The 14,300-nt window shown below is 45.1% G+C and overlaps 2 protein-coding genes and 1 long non-coding RNA gene across 3 annotated transcripts; 2 read left to right on the top strand and 1 right to left on the bottom strand.

The window, feature by feature from the left end:
* Positions 1-59: 59 nt before the first annotated feature.
* slc35b1 (solute carrier family 35 member B1) lies at positions 60-7,416 on the top strand. The gene is made up of 9 exons (XM_048991036.1): positions 60-646; positions 1,115-1,218; positions 1,983-2,113; positions 2,757-2,787; positions 3,878-4,038; positions 4,214-4,340; positions 5,717-5,823; positions 6,173-6,326; positions 6,433-7,416. The coding sequence occupies exons 1-9, from the start codon at positions 525-527 to the stop codon at positions 6,483-6,485; spliced, it is 990 nt and encodes a 329-aa protein (XP_048846993.1). The 5' UTR covers positions 60-524; the 3' UTR covers positions 6,486-7,416.
* LOC125717777 (uncharacterized) lies at positions 7,417-8,938 on the bottom strand. The gene is made up of 3 exons (XR_007384616.1): positions 8,855-8,938; positions 7,716-7,851; positions 7,417-7,580 (listed from the first exon to the last, which is right to left on the bottom strand). It is a non-coding gene; the product is annotated as an uncharacterized LOC125717777 (long non-coding RNA).
* Positions 8,939-9,074: 136 nt separating this feature from the next.
* ndufa4a (NDUFA4 mitochondrial complex associated a) lies at positions 9,075-11,171 on the top strand. Its single transcript, XM_048991037.1, has 4 exons — positions 9,075-9,238; positions 10,118-10,206; positions 10,361-10,421; positions 10,882-11,171. The coding sequence occupies exons 1-4, from the start codon at positions 9,191-9,193 to the stop codon at positions 10,936-10,938; spliced, it is 255 nt and encodes an 84-aa protein (XP_048846994.1). The 5' UTR covers positions 9,075-9,190; the 3' UTR covers positions 10,939-11,171.
* Positions 11,172-14,300: the final 3,129 nt, after the last annotated feature.

The following is a 14,300-nucleotide window of genomic DNA, read 5'->3' as shown; positions in this document are numbered from 1 at the left end:
ATCCGAATCATTAATTAAACTACTCAATGCAGGCAAACGTAAAGGGATGCTTTGGAAGTGGGTCCTGACTGCTTAAACGGTGACGTCGCTTTACGCTGCATGAAAACACGTCCGTTCCCCGGGAAGAAAGCTAGAGCCTGGGGAACAGTAAAGAGAAAAATAGTGACCCAAGGGGGAAAGGGGAAGAGCCGTACACCTGGAATACCAGGGTTACGTAATTTCGAGTATATTAAAACGAGGATCGAGGCGTGGGTGTGAATCACAGCAACTTATCAACTATATATACACCCCGCTTCATTCGAATACACTGACATTTACATATCTGTGCGTGGGACCAGTTAGTACGGTGCTTATATTTTAGCAACGGGGACCTTCAAGTGGACCTTATTTGAAACCCCGTGTGGGGTAACGGTGCCACCATTTCCGGGATCGCGTCAGTGGTGAGAGTGGAGCGGGACGGGGGACTGAGGTGCGCGGGCAGTGGGACTGGTTCGGTGTCCATAGACGGGTTGCTGGAGGACGGCATGGCTGCGGGCAAAGGAAGCGGCAAGGCGTCGCTGCTCCAGAACGAGCGAGTTCGGCTCGCCGTTTGCTTCCTAGGAGTCTTCGTTTGTTATTTCTATTACGGGATACTGCAGGAGACCATGTAAGTCATCCGTTCACCCCCGTTCAGTGCAGCATAGTGATAATGCAGTGTCAGTGTAGGAAACGGTGGCGGGATAAAGTGTCAGTGAGTCCGCCGAATGGATCACCGTAGCTTACCTCTGTCCTTTATGTGGCTAGTCTTTAAAATGACGTGAGTGGGAAGTTTGTATTAAAGTAATAGAGGATTTGCAAGATTAGCGAGTTTATGGTGCATGGTTTGGTGACGGTGCTTCGGTCAGAGCCGAGTTTGATCACTCGGTGCTGACATAACGGGGGCTGTTTTGGGTAATAGCCCTACATTTTAAAGTTTATTTACTGAGATCCCTAAGGATCCACTGTGAACAACGCGAAATGGTGCATTTGTTCTTAACTGGTCGTTTTAACGAATACGGGCTCATGACATCGATATTTTCCCCTTTTGTTCGATCGCAATCTCTCAGTCTCTCACCCTGGTCATTGATCTGTCCAGTACTAGGGGCGACTACAGCTATGGGAACAACAAGGAGAAGTTCAGATTCGCCACCACCTTGGTCTTCATCCAGTGCATAATCAATGCTGTCTTTGCCCAGATCTGTAAGTAAACTGCTCCTTCCACAAGGAGGAATGCAAGTCGGACCTGATCTCTCTGAATACGGCATGTTCTTTTGGGTCAGTGTGATTGTTTAAGAGGCAGTTCATTTTTGCCTGTTGCCCTTGAGAAGCTAAACATTCTAACTTAAAAAACAGGTTACAGACCCTATGCTTACAGGCAAGGCCATAGTAATATATTGGGGGGACATGTCCCACCAAGTATTCAGATGTGCTCACACTGTCTTCCCCCCCCCCAATATTTTATAAATACAGCATTGGTCCCCCACAATGTTGATTCCATGGCAACGGCCTTGGTTACAGGAACGCTGATCCGTTTAATTGCAGTCTTTGGCTTCCCACACACTCCCTACTATAATTATTATGGGTGTGTGTTTCCTGCAGCGAAGGCAGCATCTCTCTTCTTTTACCTCATGGTCCGTTCTGTTTGCAGTCACATGACATCCGTTGGGTTTTACTCTCAGTGCATCAATACTATTTTGCATCTTTCTCGCGCATACTTCGTGCGTCTTGGCACTGGCCCACCCTTATCTGTTGTAGGTATTTTTTTGCATTGTCTTCCAACTTAAAAATTTTTTTTTTGTGCTCCTTTGAAAATTTTCACCATCTTTTTCCTGTTTAATGCCTGTATTTCTCATGTCACGACAACGAGGTCCTGTGTTGAGTGCTTTGTGGATTACAATGACCCTTCGGTCCTTAATGACAGAAGCAGAATTGTATTCTGTCCTTTTTTTCTTTTTCTTTTTAAGTGATCCATTTCTTCGAGGGCTCCAAAACCGACCACACCCAGAGCTGGCTCTATGGAGCGTGTTCTCTCTCCTACCTGGGAGCCATGGTGTCCAGTAACTCCGCTCTGCTGTACGTCAACTATCCCACCCAGGTCTGCTTGCTGCACCTGCCACACATACCGTCTCGGGGAGGGAGGTGGGGGGTGCGGTATGTTAGCTTTCATTTCTGACCATTCTGCTGGCTTAATTGGGCTAATCTGCTATTAATTGTCTCATTATTTACTTGGAATTACTGGAGTCTGGTGAATCGCCTGGATATTTGCTGTTTTGCAGTTCGAGTCGGCATGGTAACCACTCCACCTAGATTCACGGTTTGATTAAAAATCAGTTTAACCAACTGGATTAGCAGTCAGTTGCAGGTTTGAAGGGGTATTTACTTCCAGTGTCCCTTCAGTAACTTTTGTGTTTGTTTGTGTGTGTGTGTGTGTGTGTGTGTTGCCTCCCCCAACCACTCCTTTGCTGAACTTTTGGGGGAACGCTTTATCCAGATATCGCACAAGTGCATCACTGTGTCAGTAACGATGGTGTATTTGTGTAAACGCAGTGCTCCAGGAGCTCAGTTAATCGCTGTCCTGGGGTCTCCCTGAATCGGCTTTGCTCTGCATCTGTGTGCCGCCCCCTCTCTCCCCACCTCGCTTTTGCCTGGTTTCAGTCATCAGTTCCCTACCTTCAGTTATATCCATAGACGTTCTGTATGGGGGCCTGACTCCCATCTTTCTCTCCCCCCTCCCTCAGGTGCTGGGGAAGTCCTGTAAGCCCATCCCAGGTAGGGACCATGAGAGCATGGGCACATGCACCCACACACCCAATTAGCATGTGCGCTGGGGTTTCTCCTGTCACCCTCATGACCCCAACCCAACAGAATCCAGTTACTTATGGATCAGAATTGAGTTATAATTCAATTTTTTTTTTAATTAAGCTTCTTCTCAAATCTTGACCTGACAAAAATACTGGTACAGAATCTACAAATAAATGGAAAGTTTTACAGAGTAGAATTTTTCATTATTCAACCCCCCCCCCCCCCCCCCACGTGCACACACGCACACAAAAAATATTGGCACTGAAAAGCCATTTCTGTTGCCAAAGTGGCAGGATAGCATTCTGTCTCTCTTGCACCATCTAGAGGTGCTTTTCCGCCACTCCAGGTACCAGCAGTATGGGTCTTAATGGTGTTGATTTACCACTGGCATAAAAACTGGTAACGGCGCTGAATATCTCAATGCAAGGTGGGGAAAAATGACTGTAGTATATTGAGGCTGGACGATGTGTGATATTAACACCAACATCACATGCTATGCACATTAAATTCTTACATCACTAGTGAACTACAGTAAGATCAGGCTGCTTTTTGCCTTCTGTTCTGCGTGGACGTTATAGCACAGGGAGTTTGTTTCGCCAAACCAGTTTTACTGTATCATAGGGAAAAAAAATGTCCCAGTTGGGGTGGGATGTGTCCTTCATGATCCTGAAGGCCCTGCTCCTACATCTCTGGATGTAAATGTCCTGGAGAGATGGAAGGGCCGACCTGCAGCAGCGCTCTGCAGCACGGATCACCCTCTGGAGGGCTTTGCGATCCTGTGTGTGTGTGTGTGTGTGGGGGGAGGGGGGTGTTTAGGCCTCTCTTCTCCCACCTCTACTGTTTGATGCCCTTCATCAAAGCAAACCTCTTCCCCCAAGTGGTTCACCATCCCTCTTAACACTAAACACCAGTACAGGCTGACGTTACTTCTAGCTATGTCTCCATGAGCGAAGCTGTAAACGCTCTACTGATTTTATTACTCCCACATACACACACACACACACTTCTCTGTGTGCATGCATAACCTGACTCCCCTCCCCTCCTCCGAACTGTGCAGTGATGATCCTGGGCGTGACCATACTGAGGAAGAGGTACCCTCTGGCCAAGTACCTGTGCGTGCTGCTGATCGTCAGCGGCGTGGCGCTCTTTCTCTACAAGCCCCAGAAGGGCGGTGCCAGTGCTACCGACCACGTCTTCGGCTTTGGGGAAATGCTGCTGGTACAACTGGCTCATGCTATCATTCCTTTTTGTTTGTGTTTTTCCTCCTATTTTCCTGTTGTAACTTTACCAGCCAATGTTATTCCGCTGAATATCTGTTTTGCTCGAGTTTCGGAATTTAAACCTCCACAAATTCTGCGTGACTGAACACCACCCCCCCACCGGTGTGTTCCAGGTTTGTTCCCTGATGCTGGACGGTCTGACAGGGGTGGCCCAGGACCACATGCGTAATCGCTTCCAGACTGGACCCAACCACATGATGCTGCACATCAACCTCTGGTCCATCCTCGTGCTGGGAATCAGTGCGTTTATGTTTAATGGCTGCCATTTCTTTCTGACATCCTCACTCAGTTTTGACTCGTTTAAAGTGTCAGCTTTAGTGGTGGTTAAAAATATTCCCTTAGCAACATACAACCTAGTTAAAGATATGAGGTTCACATCTAGTGTGCTTCCCCCCTCCCCTTTTTTTTTAAATATATCTTCCTGTTTCACTCTAGACCAGCGGTGGGCAGTCTTATCCAGAAAGGGCCATTATATATGCAGGTTCTCACTTAAACTGCCTAATTAGAGGACTGATTGGCTGAGGAGCCATCACACCTGGGTTTGAACGGCTGACCTAAAGGCCATTTGTGGATAAGATTGCCCACCCCTGGTTTAGACATTAACAACCTGCCGCTGTTCATACTTTCAGACACCAGGGGGCGTTTTCGCATCTGAGTGGGTTTAGCCTTTAGATGCCGGTCTTCGCTTTTTTTAAATGGATGTTTTAAATGGCTCGCTCTCATTAGAATTTTAATGCAGTTTTCATTTCGGTATAAGCATCGTGTATGTGTAACGCTTATTTATTTTTTGCCTGCTGTTTCTGCGCCGGGGCGCGTCCCGGATGATATATTCAGCGCTGACATTTCCCATTTTCGGCGACTCACATTTTGCTTTTAATCGCTGACGGATAAAGTAACACGGCACGGTCTAAATAAAATCGCGGCGATGCACGGCAGCATCAGCCCGTCTCTCCTGCAGTGCAGCGAAGGCAGCATATTACTGACGCGGCGGAGATGCTGGGAAATGCGCCTGGGAGTGACTGCCGAATCGCTTCACTCCTGGTCTATCAGTATATGTCCGTGTTTGCCTTTATCGTCGCATTTCATTTATAATTAAACGTTTGAATGCAGTTATCCGCATTAATTGTACAGAGTCAGTTGAAAAGTCGCCAGTTTGCTGGTTCTCTTGCCGACCGTTTGTCATCAAAACGGATCTTTTGTGAAGCACTATAATTCACACGACTAATAATGCTGTGTGTAGATTTTAACTGCTGTAAATGTAAAACTAACTGCTGACATTTATTTCTCTAACCATTAATGTGTATTATAAAATTACTTCCCCCGGTTCTGTATTAAACATACTCTTAAATTTGCTTTTATGCCCAAGTATCATTAATAAGTCATACTTTAACAGTCAATGTAGTTATTACTAAGTGGAAAAGTTATTTGGCTTTGGGATTATGGGTAGCTGTAGTGACTTTCTTCTGTTTATGTTAATACTGGTTTTAATATTTGGCTTCAAAGCTAAGATTGGTCACTGTGGTCCAGATGCTTAGAGGCTGGCTGTTCACCCTGCATTGATGTTGCATAAGCCCCTCCCTCATTGGTCACCTGACCTTTGTCTTGTGTTCCTATAGGTGTACTGTGGACAGGGGAGATCTGGGATTTCCTCAGCTTTGCTGAGCGCTTCCCTAACATCTACTACAACATTCTGCTCTTTGGTGTCACCAGTGCCCTCGGCCAGGTGGGTCAAGACTCACATGGGAACCCCCTATACATTTAACTAAAAAAAAAAAAAACTTTGACAAGTATCTTGTATTTGAATTGGGCTCATGGGAGTTTTCCTTACAAAGAAGTTCTGAGGGCGGAAGGGAAAATGATTGGTTCAGAGAAAGAACCAATAAGATTGCAGAGGAGGTGGGTTGGACCACCACCTCCTCTAGTTGCTTGGACCCACCTCCTCTGCAATCTGATTGGCTCTTTCTCTGGTTCTTTTTGCCTAAGGAAAACTCCCACAAGCCTGAATTATGCTCTGATCCCACTGGCACCTCATGGTTGTGTTTTGACGATGTGGATGAACTTTTCCCTTACAGACCTTCATCTTCATGACGGTGGTCTTCTTTGGTCCGCTCACCTGCTCCATCATCACCACCACACGCAAGTTCTTTACCATTCTTGGGTCCGTCATCCTCTTCGGCAATGAGATCAGCAGCCTGCAGTGGGTCGGCACCGTCCTCGTCTTTTTGGGTAGGTGACTCGTTCGTCCCTCTGCTCCTTGGGCTGACACGGCCTCCATTGTTCCTGTGTGACAAGACCACACAAAATGACCTCCAACTCATTGTTTTGGTGGTAGGTCTGGGACTGGATGCAAAATTTGGTAAAGGGCCCAAGAAAACTCCACACTGAGGAGTCTGGGAGAATGTGCTCCTCTCAGCGTGAGCAGTACGGCGTTCGAGTGGACGGACACCCACTGTTTAATGCTCCCTCCCCATACCTGTCATCCAGTGGGATCCCCCACAATCACCTAGCACTGCAGTCATCTCCAGACCTCTTCCAATGAAGGATGAAGGGCTGTCCGCAGCTTTGCCCTCTACTTGAACTTATGGAACATTTGCAATAGACAGTTGGGAACCCCCCCCCCCCCCACCCATGTACTCCTCTTCTGCCATGCAGTGGAACACCCTGCTCTGCTGGACAAAATGTTTCCACAAAGTACTGCTGGGAGTCGAAGTCCATAACCGGAAGTTTACAAGTATGTTTAAACTAGCTCAGGACTTCGTCTCCCATCAGCGTATCCTTCCGACATTTTTCTGGCTCCTCCTCTTCCCCCCCCCCTTATTAAATCAGTGCTTCATTGCCTTTTGTGTCCGTTAGACAACTTTTGGTGCCCCGTTGTTAGCTGAACAGAAAGAAAAATGTCTCAGAAAATGTAAGGCAATGTGCATAAGGTAATAAAAGTACAGGATGTATCAGCAGTCTTTGCACTTGCTTTACATATACTGCATTTATGTGCACCTCTTTTTAAGGAGATTGAAGGTGGGAGGTTGAATACATTTTTTAGTATTCTTTATCATCACATTTCCTGATTATTCATTTAATTATTTATCCTTTCTGTTATCCTGAGCAATTTTTTTTTTGTATTTTAACAATGGAGCTAACTGGTCGGAAAAGGGAACTCTGTTTTATAACCTGGTGTCTATGTATTACAGTTTTCTGAATAAGTACCTTTTTTTTATCATTCAGATTATGCCAAAAAAGTGCGCGATTGCCAGCATCAGGGTACGTCGGCACTTAAAAAAGTAAAGCGAAAATAAAAGTGATTGGGTGACATGTTGAATCGTCTGTGTGAAATTGATGGTTGGGGTGTTTATGTTTGGATGGTTTGGGTTTAAATGTGAATCTGAAGCTTTTTCGGACTCAGCCAGGATATACTTACTGGTGCTGGGGGGTGGTGGCCCAGTGGAGCTGGGTGCCGCTGCCTCTTTTGTGCTGTGTGGGTATCTACGATAGGTTAATGCTCAATTCATGGGAGAGAATGCAATTTGGGAAGCAGAAGACGCTTCCGCGTCAGAGGAGACTATCAGGGGCTAAGGGCTTTTGCGGGGATGTGTTGGCCGTGTGGCAAACTAAATTTACCTGGTTCCCATGTGGACACAAGGCCCCGAGGGTATCCCGGGCCAGGGAGGTTGGCTTGGACGCAAGTACAGGTGGGTTCATGCAAAAAAGCACTCTGGCGTATAATGTTCGCATCCACTGGCTGCCTGCCTCGCTTCTGCCGCAGGCATATCCGATGGCGAGAGTGATGTGCATTGAGCAGGAAATAAAATACATTATACGAAATTAAAAATGTTTTGTTGCTTAGCTAACTCCCCACCTCCCCCACCACCAAAGCAGCTTACAGTTTTGCTAATTTATACAACAGAATATTTAATTAGAAGGATCTTAAGTACTATGAGAAGGTACAACAGCTGCCCTTGTGCGGGAATCGTGGTTAGTGACATTTGCAGATGAACAGAAGTGAAGCATTGTAGCGTTGCAAGGAGAAGCTACTGCCCACAATGAGATTCAGGACTCCTGCGCCAGAGCGAAACATCTTAACTACAAGCATGGCGTTCATTTCTTAGCTGGTTTATTTTTAGTCCCAAAGTTGCATTTAATTATGCGGAACAGGAACTGTCTCAGCACACATTGTGTTCCTTCATTGCACACAAACAGGATGTTTAATGCATTTAGACAAACATTTGAAAATCCGTATACATTTTGGCTGAAATCGTGCAGTTCTTTGAATCTATGCAACGATTCCGAACTGAAGCGCTTCATCTTCAGCAAGATTTTAAACTTACTTAATTGGCATTATGTCTAAGGTTGGAAAGGCAAGTATACGAGGCGGAATTGTATTTGTGGTTTTCCTAGCGTGTGCCTTCCAAATCAGCCGATTGCTGGCTTTCGGCTGTAAACACCCCAGATGGCGAGCAAGTGTGTGATAATTAATCCAGCATCAAAAATATTAATGGTGCAAAAGCCTTATTTTCTTGATGGCTGGGGGCCATTTCCTGCATGTTCCTGAAATAGGATCAGTCATAAATGATCAGTGAATGAAACTGGTGGGAAAAAATATGACATCATTATCTAAAACACACTGTAAACAAGCTGGCGCGCACACGCAGTATCTCTGTTGGAAAATCACAGATCGCGATAGTAATGTGAAAGCCGTAGTAAATGAGTAAAAAAGGCTGTAATCATATATAATTAGTTTCCGTAGAAGCAAAAATTACCTAATAACCAGGAGATATCTGTTTACCAGAAGATTAATGAGCTCGAAGAGTTTTAGGTGTTCAAAACAGTGCCTGAATTAAAAAAAAGAGAGAAAGTAAAAAATGGGGCTATTTTGTGCGTAAAACCTAACATAAAAAGTTACCACAAATACATATTAAGTTTTTATTTTAAATCATATCCTATCAACATTTTAGTGAAATAATACTTGATCGTCTCAAAAAAGGACCCCGTCTCTCTCTGTATAACTCGACACACTTGTTTCTTTCTGCCGAGGCCTTCCTGCAGTTGGTTGTCAGATTAAACTTCGGAAGTGCGATCCTCATATCACCGAGAAAATGTCTCTCTTAGGTGCAGTTAGTCGCCAGATGAGAAATCACCCAGCTGTAAGTAAAAACTTTCTGAAGTCCGTGGTTATACACAAACGACGTTCCTTTGGGAGTTTGGCAACGAAACGGACGTTATGACGGTATTGTGTAATGAGCGTTTTGTCAGATTTAAGAGCTAAGATATAGTAGCTTTAAGTTCCTTAAACTTTTAGATGTCGATTTGGAAAAGTTATGGTGTATGCGTTAACGTCGCGGAAAACTTTATTAGACAACCGACAACCTATAGGTTAATTCACGTCGTTATCTGCTAATTGACAAATTAAGTCGGTTAAGGTAGGTATTAATCTCACTTGCATGTTACTTTGGACAACAGATTTTGCTACATAAACGTAAATGTGTATGATATTCAGGTAGGGCGGTTCTAAAAATAGCTTCAAGCTGCTAATTTATGATCACAATTTAGTAAGTACGGGTGGCTAATTTGGTGAGCTAGTTGGCTACTCGCGAGCGGTCACGTGGGAGTAGGACCCCCCCCCCCTTGCCAGAAAAGAGCCCGGAAATCTTCGAAGACTCCGCGGGACTCGTGGCTATTTCACAGGGGGTTTTAAGATACCATAATATCATACATGGGTAATAGTGCAAATAAGAGGATAAACGGTCAGTGCAGTAAATGTAAGCTGCCATACGGAAATCCAGTCTAACTTGTATATATGAAATGGTATCGAACCGTTGGTTATGCGCATGTTTACACGTTTGGTTTAGGAAAGAATCTTAGTAGTTTGACGTATTATGCTTGGCGATGTGTTTACAGCACGTGTTTTTGCGATCCTGTCCTTTACAATTCCATTTACAGTTCCATTTAAAACGTGCTCTGCAAAATTTACCGCGTTTTGCTTGTGGTGTTTGGACTCTAAACGTCTGTCTTTTTTTTTATAGCTGATCCCGCTTTTTATGTTCATCGGGGGCGGCACCACAATGTCCATCCTATATCTTGCCCGTCTTGCCCTGCGCAACCCTGATGTCTGGTATGTGTTGCTTCGAGGTAGTGTGTTGCGAGTGCAGTACACTTCGCTTGTCTAAGCTTGTATTAAAAAAAAAAAAAATCCTGCATGTGTGTTTTAAATACAATATTAACATTTGCAGCTTTGAGATGATTGATTGGAGATGTTAACTTTACAGTTGGGATCGCAAGAACAATCCGGAGCCCTGGAACAAGCTGGGCCCCACTGATCAGTACAAGGTATGAAAATACCTAACAGTACTGTAATTTGTCACGGGGGGGGGAATACCTACAAAGAATGATATATACCCCATTACCTGGTCTGCATCATTTAGACAACCCAGTGTTCGTCGCAGGCAAAATCTTCTGGTTGGGTAAACTTTGTCTTCCTAGACCCCCTACTGGCCAGTTTTAGTATAACAGCTAAACTTACTGTTCAGCATTAAGAACTGTTCATCATTGGATAGTCTTATCTTGATGATCTTAATGAAGTCACCAGTTCCAATAACTTCACTTGTCAGTATTGCCATTTTAATAATGGAATGAACTGGGTGCCAAATTTGGGTATGCTTCTTTGGCGATCCCTGTCGCACTCCTGGTATAAGTCCCGTTAATTTGTATTGCTGGTTTTTACTGTTCTTGCGGTTGTACTTGGTGTTCAGGGTTACACTGCTTCCTGTGTGTTTCACTTTCTTTGCAGTTCTACACTGTGAATATGGATTACAGCAAGTTGAAGAAGAACGGCCCCGATTTCTAAGCGTGGCCTATTCGTTGCCATACGTGGGGATGGACCCCTGATGCTTGGAGAAGCCACTCCGCACAATCACCAGCATTAGTCAACCCAATGGATGCAAGAAGCAGACCGCACAGTTAACCCTTGGTCTTATCCCCAGTTTGGAATGCTATTATGGGGTCATTTTGACCCACAGGTGTCTTTCTAACGTTTATTTATGGATGTCTAGCAATAAAATACAATGGACACCCACCTAATTACGCCGACAGAGTTGTGTGTTTGTTACTGGGAAAGAGTGTGATCAAACTACCCCTAAAATAAGCTTCTAATAAAATCTATTAAAGAACCTTGGTTGAGACCAGTTGTCAATCAAGTCAACCTCTCATCATTTATGAGAGGCTGTTAAGAGGTGTATTTGCAATAGTTTTCTGAATGTAGCCTAATATTAAATTGAAATTTATAACTTAAATTTTAATTGTAATTTGAATTACTTGTAGTGCTGGAAGACCCAGCAGGAATATACTAAAGATGGGGAAAAAAAAATTAAGGGAATAAAGGATGCAACTTGAATCTGACTGAATTGCATGTAAATTTAACACCATTGGAGTTAAGCAAGTAATTGGATTTGTGGTTCCATCGCGGCTGGTTATCTAATCGTTTTTAAGGAAAAATGAGAAAATTCACCTTCTAGAGTTGGTGTATGTCTTTATGCTGCTGATAAATCGGCAGGCAGGGAAGGGGTTTGATGTGTGTGAAAACATCCATTAGGGTTAGCAGAACTTATCCTGGTAGAACTGCTGTAGTTTTAACAATGTTCTCAATTTGCTGATATGCGTTTTGTCCATTTTCAGGTTTCTTCTGATGGCTCAACAAAAGCTAAAATGATCACGAATAGCAGATTGGCAGGAAGCTCGCAGCTATTGCTTAAAATTTCCATTTTGAGAGGGAGATTTTTTGGCAAATGCTGTCCAATCCCCTGTCAGTCACCTGGTGTCCCAGAACAAGGTTAGAAATAAGGTGATTTAGAATAAGTACATATGTACTTCATCCCCTTGAAAATCGATCTTGGGCAGAAATGTGTTCGGGTTGTAAATGTCAGCGGGTCAACATGTAAATCTCCCTGGCCCGAGGATTGCAAGAGGGATCCAGAAATGCATGCGTGAGAATGTCAAGTATGCCTCATGTGGGGAAGATAAATTCTTACCCACACTCACCCACCTGCAAAGAAGGTTAGACTGAGTTTTAACTAAACAAAAGATGGTCAATGTGCTTTGAGGAAAACATACGTTAATGGTTTGCATTTCTAACCGTTTTAAGAGAGATATTAATAACAGCACTTTTATGTGCTGTTGGTAGTGATGGTAGTGATGTTTTATGATAGTCCTGTGGGTTATTCTCAGTTATTTAATTTCTCAGTAGTAGAAGAAAAATTGTGGCTTGGTGTTCATTAATCCTAGAATCGGTGAGCCTCTGTGGACAGGCGGGCGTCCTGATGAAAAGCTTCCCCGTGTGTCGCTGCCCCTGGCGCCCCCTGGTCCGCCCTTCCCGGAACCCTTGGAACGGGCCTGACCCCTTCATCTTGCCACACGAAACATCAGGTGGAAATAATGATCGGAAGAGTCGGGGGAAAGGGAAGGGGGGTCTGGAATATGACACGTTATGGCAAAACCAAAGGCACAGAGATGCTGTTACACATATTTAACTGCTGAAACTGCACACACTGAGTTTAACAAAAGGTGTCTAATGCTTACTGCACAGTGTTTAGGTTCAGTTAAGGTTACAATCAGAACAGCTATATTTGGTGAGATCTTGTCTGCGTATTAGACCTCTTAGGACTGATTTAAGATTATTGTGTTAATCCTCACCATCCTAGGCGCTCGGAGGTTCTATCACTGCAGAATATGTTGGTCTGGAGCATCATTCACAGCCCGTATGTCATGTGTTGAACTCAATACTCACTATCAGTTGAGTATTGAGTTCCTTAAAGACAGGAGTGTGTCCTTAAAGATTTGGCATCTACCTCACCGTCCAAAACTATAAACACGGCCAGATACCTTGCTGCCCCACCCAAAGTGCCAGAGGGCTCTGAACGGTCCCTGAAATCACCCACTTGCTCCTTACATACATTCCGACCCCCCGCCAAGCTTTCTGGTGCCCCTGTTTCTGCAGAAACCGTCCACCTTCATTGGCAAGCCACGCTCCCCTACACGTCCACACGTCTCATGGGAGAGCTCATAAACTGGAATGAACCAGATCCCCACGCTTTTCCGTCCACCAGAAGCAGAAGGCCGTGCTGCAAGTATCAAGTGAAAGATTGAGTTGCCGACTAGCTCCTTGGGCTTGGAGGAGGAACGGCCCCGGATCTTCAGGACACGTTTGGCTCCTTGACAACCTCACGAGCTTCAGAACACACGGTTAAAAAAAAAATAATAAAATGTCACGACAGTGAAGTCATCTTCAGGGTGGCTGTTTCCTAGGAAGACCACCAGGCATCTGAGGATCAAATGGAGCTGACCTCCATCCTCGATGCCTTCCACTCCAGCATCACGGAGCGCCTCCTAGTCCCGGTGGCGGAGTCTGCATTCCGATGCTCGCTTCCACCCCCTTGTGGGAGAAAAGCAGGTCAAAATTTAAATAGCGGGATCTGGAACAGCTGGCGGTGCCCGTCGACCAGGCGCTTGATGAAAAATGGAAGCGCAGCGGCCCATCAAAGGCGAGCCCCTCCCCCCTCCAGGCTAACGACAGCGTCCCCACATGGCCCCCGCACACACTGGGGCTGGAGTACAGCACCCCGGCGCCACACAGTGGCTGCTCGTTAGCGGCCACTCGTTAGCACCTGTGGACTGGCTGTGCAGGCAGCTGCCATCATTAAACTTCAAACCAGCCCCTGCTGGTTGGGGGGAGGGCGGCTGTATCTATTTGTGGTCCTGGTAAGCTCACCACCTCCACCCCCCAAAATGAAAATAAGGTACACTGCTTGATGATGTGTTCATTTGTGATTCATCCAACATTCTGCAATACAGCCCTCTCTACCATAAACGACTGGCCTTAACTAAGACACAGTTTCCCACCGTTTTTGTCACACAAACCCTGAGCACAGTGTTGGAAGATAATGAGACTAACAGGAATTCAAGCCACACAGCTGCCGATTGGATTGGAGACCATCTATTGGGATGTTTTCACATCCAGGAATTTGGATCGTGATGTTAAAATGTTTAAGAGACCGATGATGGGCATAGCCTTTTTGCATAATGCCAGAAAGGTCCGATTTTTTCTCTTCAATATATGGCCTTTGCTAACCTTGATTGACCCACGAAGTCCTGTCATGCCCCCCACTCCCCACGGGGTCCTATTATTTATGAATGGCATCACACAAGCGAACCACA

The sequence above is a fragment of the Brienomyrus brachyistius genome, chromosome 22, assembly GCF_023856365.1.
Source record: "Brienomyrus brachyistius isolate T26 chromosome 22, BBRACH_0.4, whole genome shotgun sequence".
Classification (NCBI taxonomy): domain Eukaryota; kingdom Metazoa; phylum Chordata; class Actinopteri; order Osteoglossiformes; family Mormyridae; genus Brienomyrus; species Brienomyrus brachyistius.
Note: the sequence above shows the minus strand (reverse complement) of the source record. Positions and strands in the feature narration are given on the sequence as shown.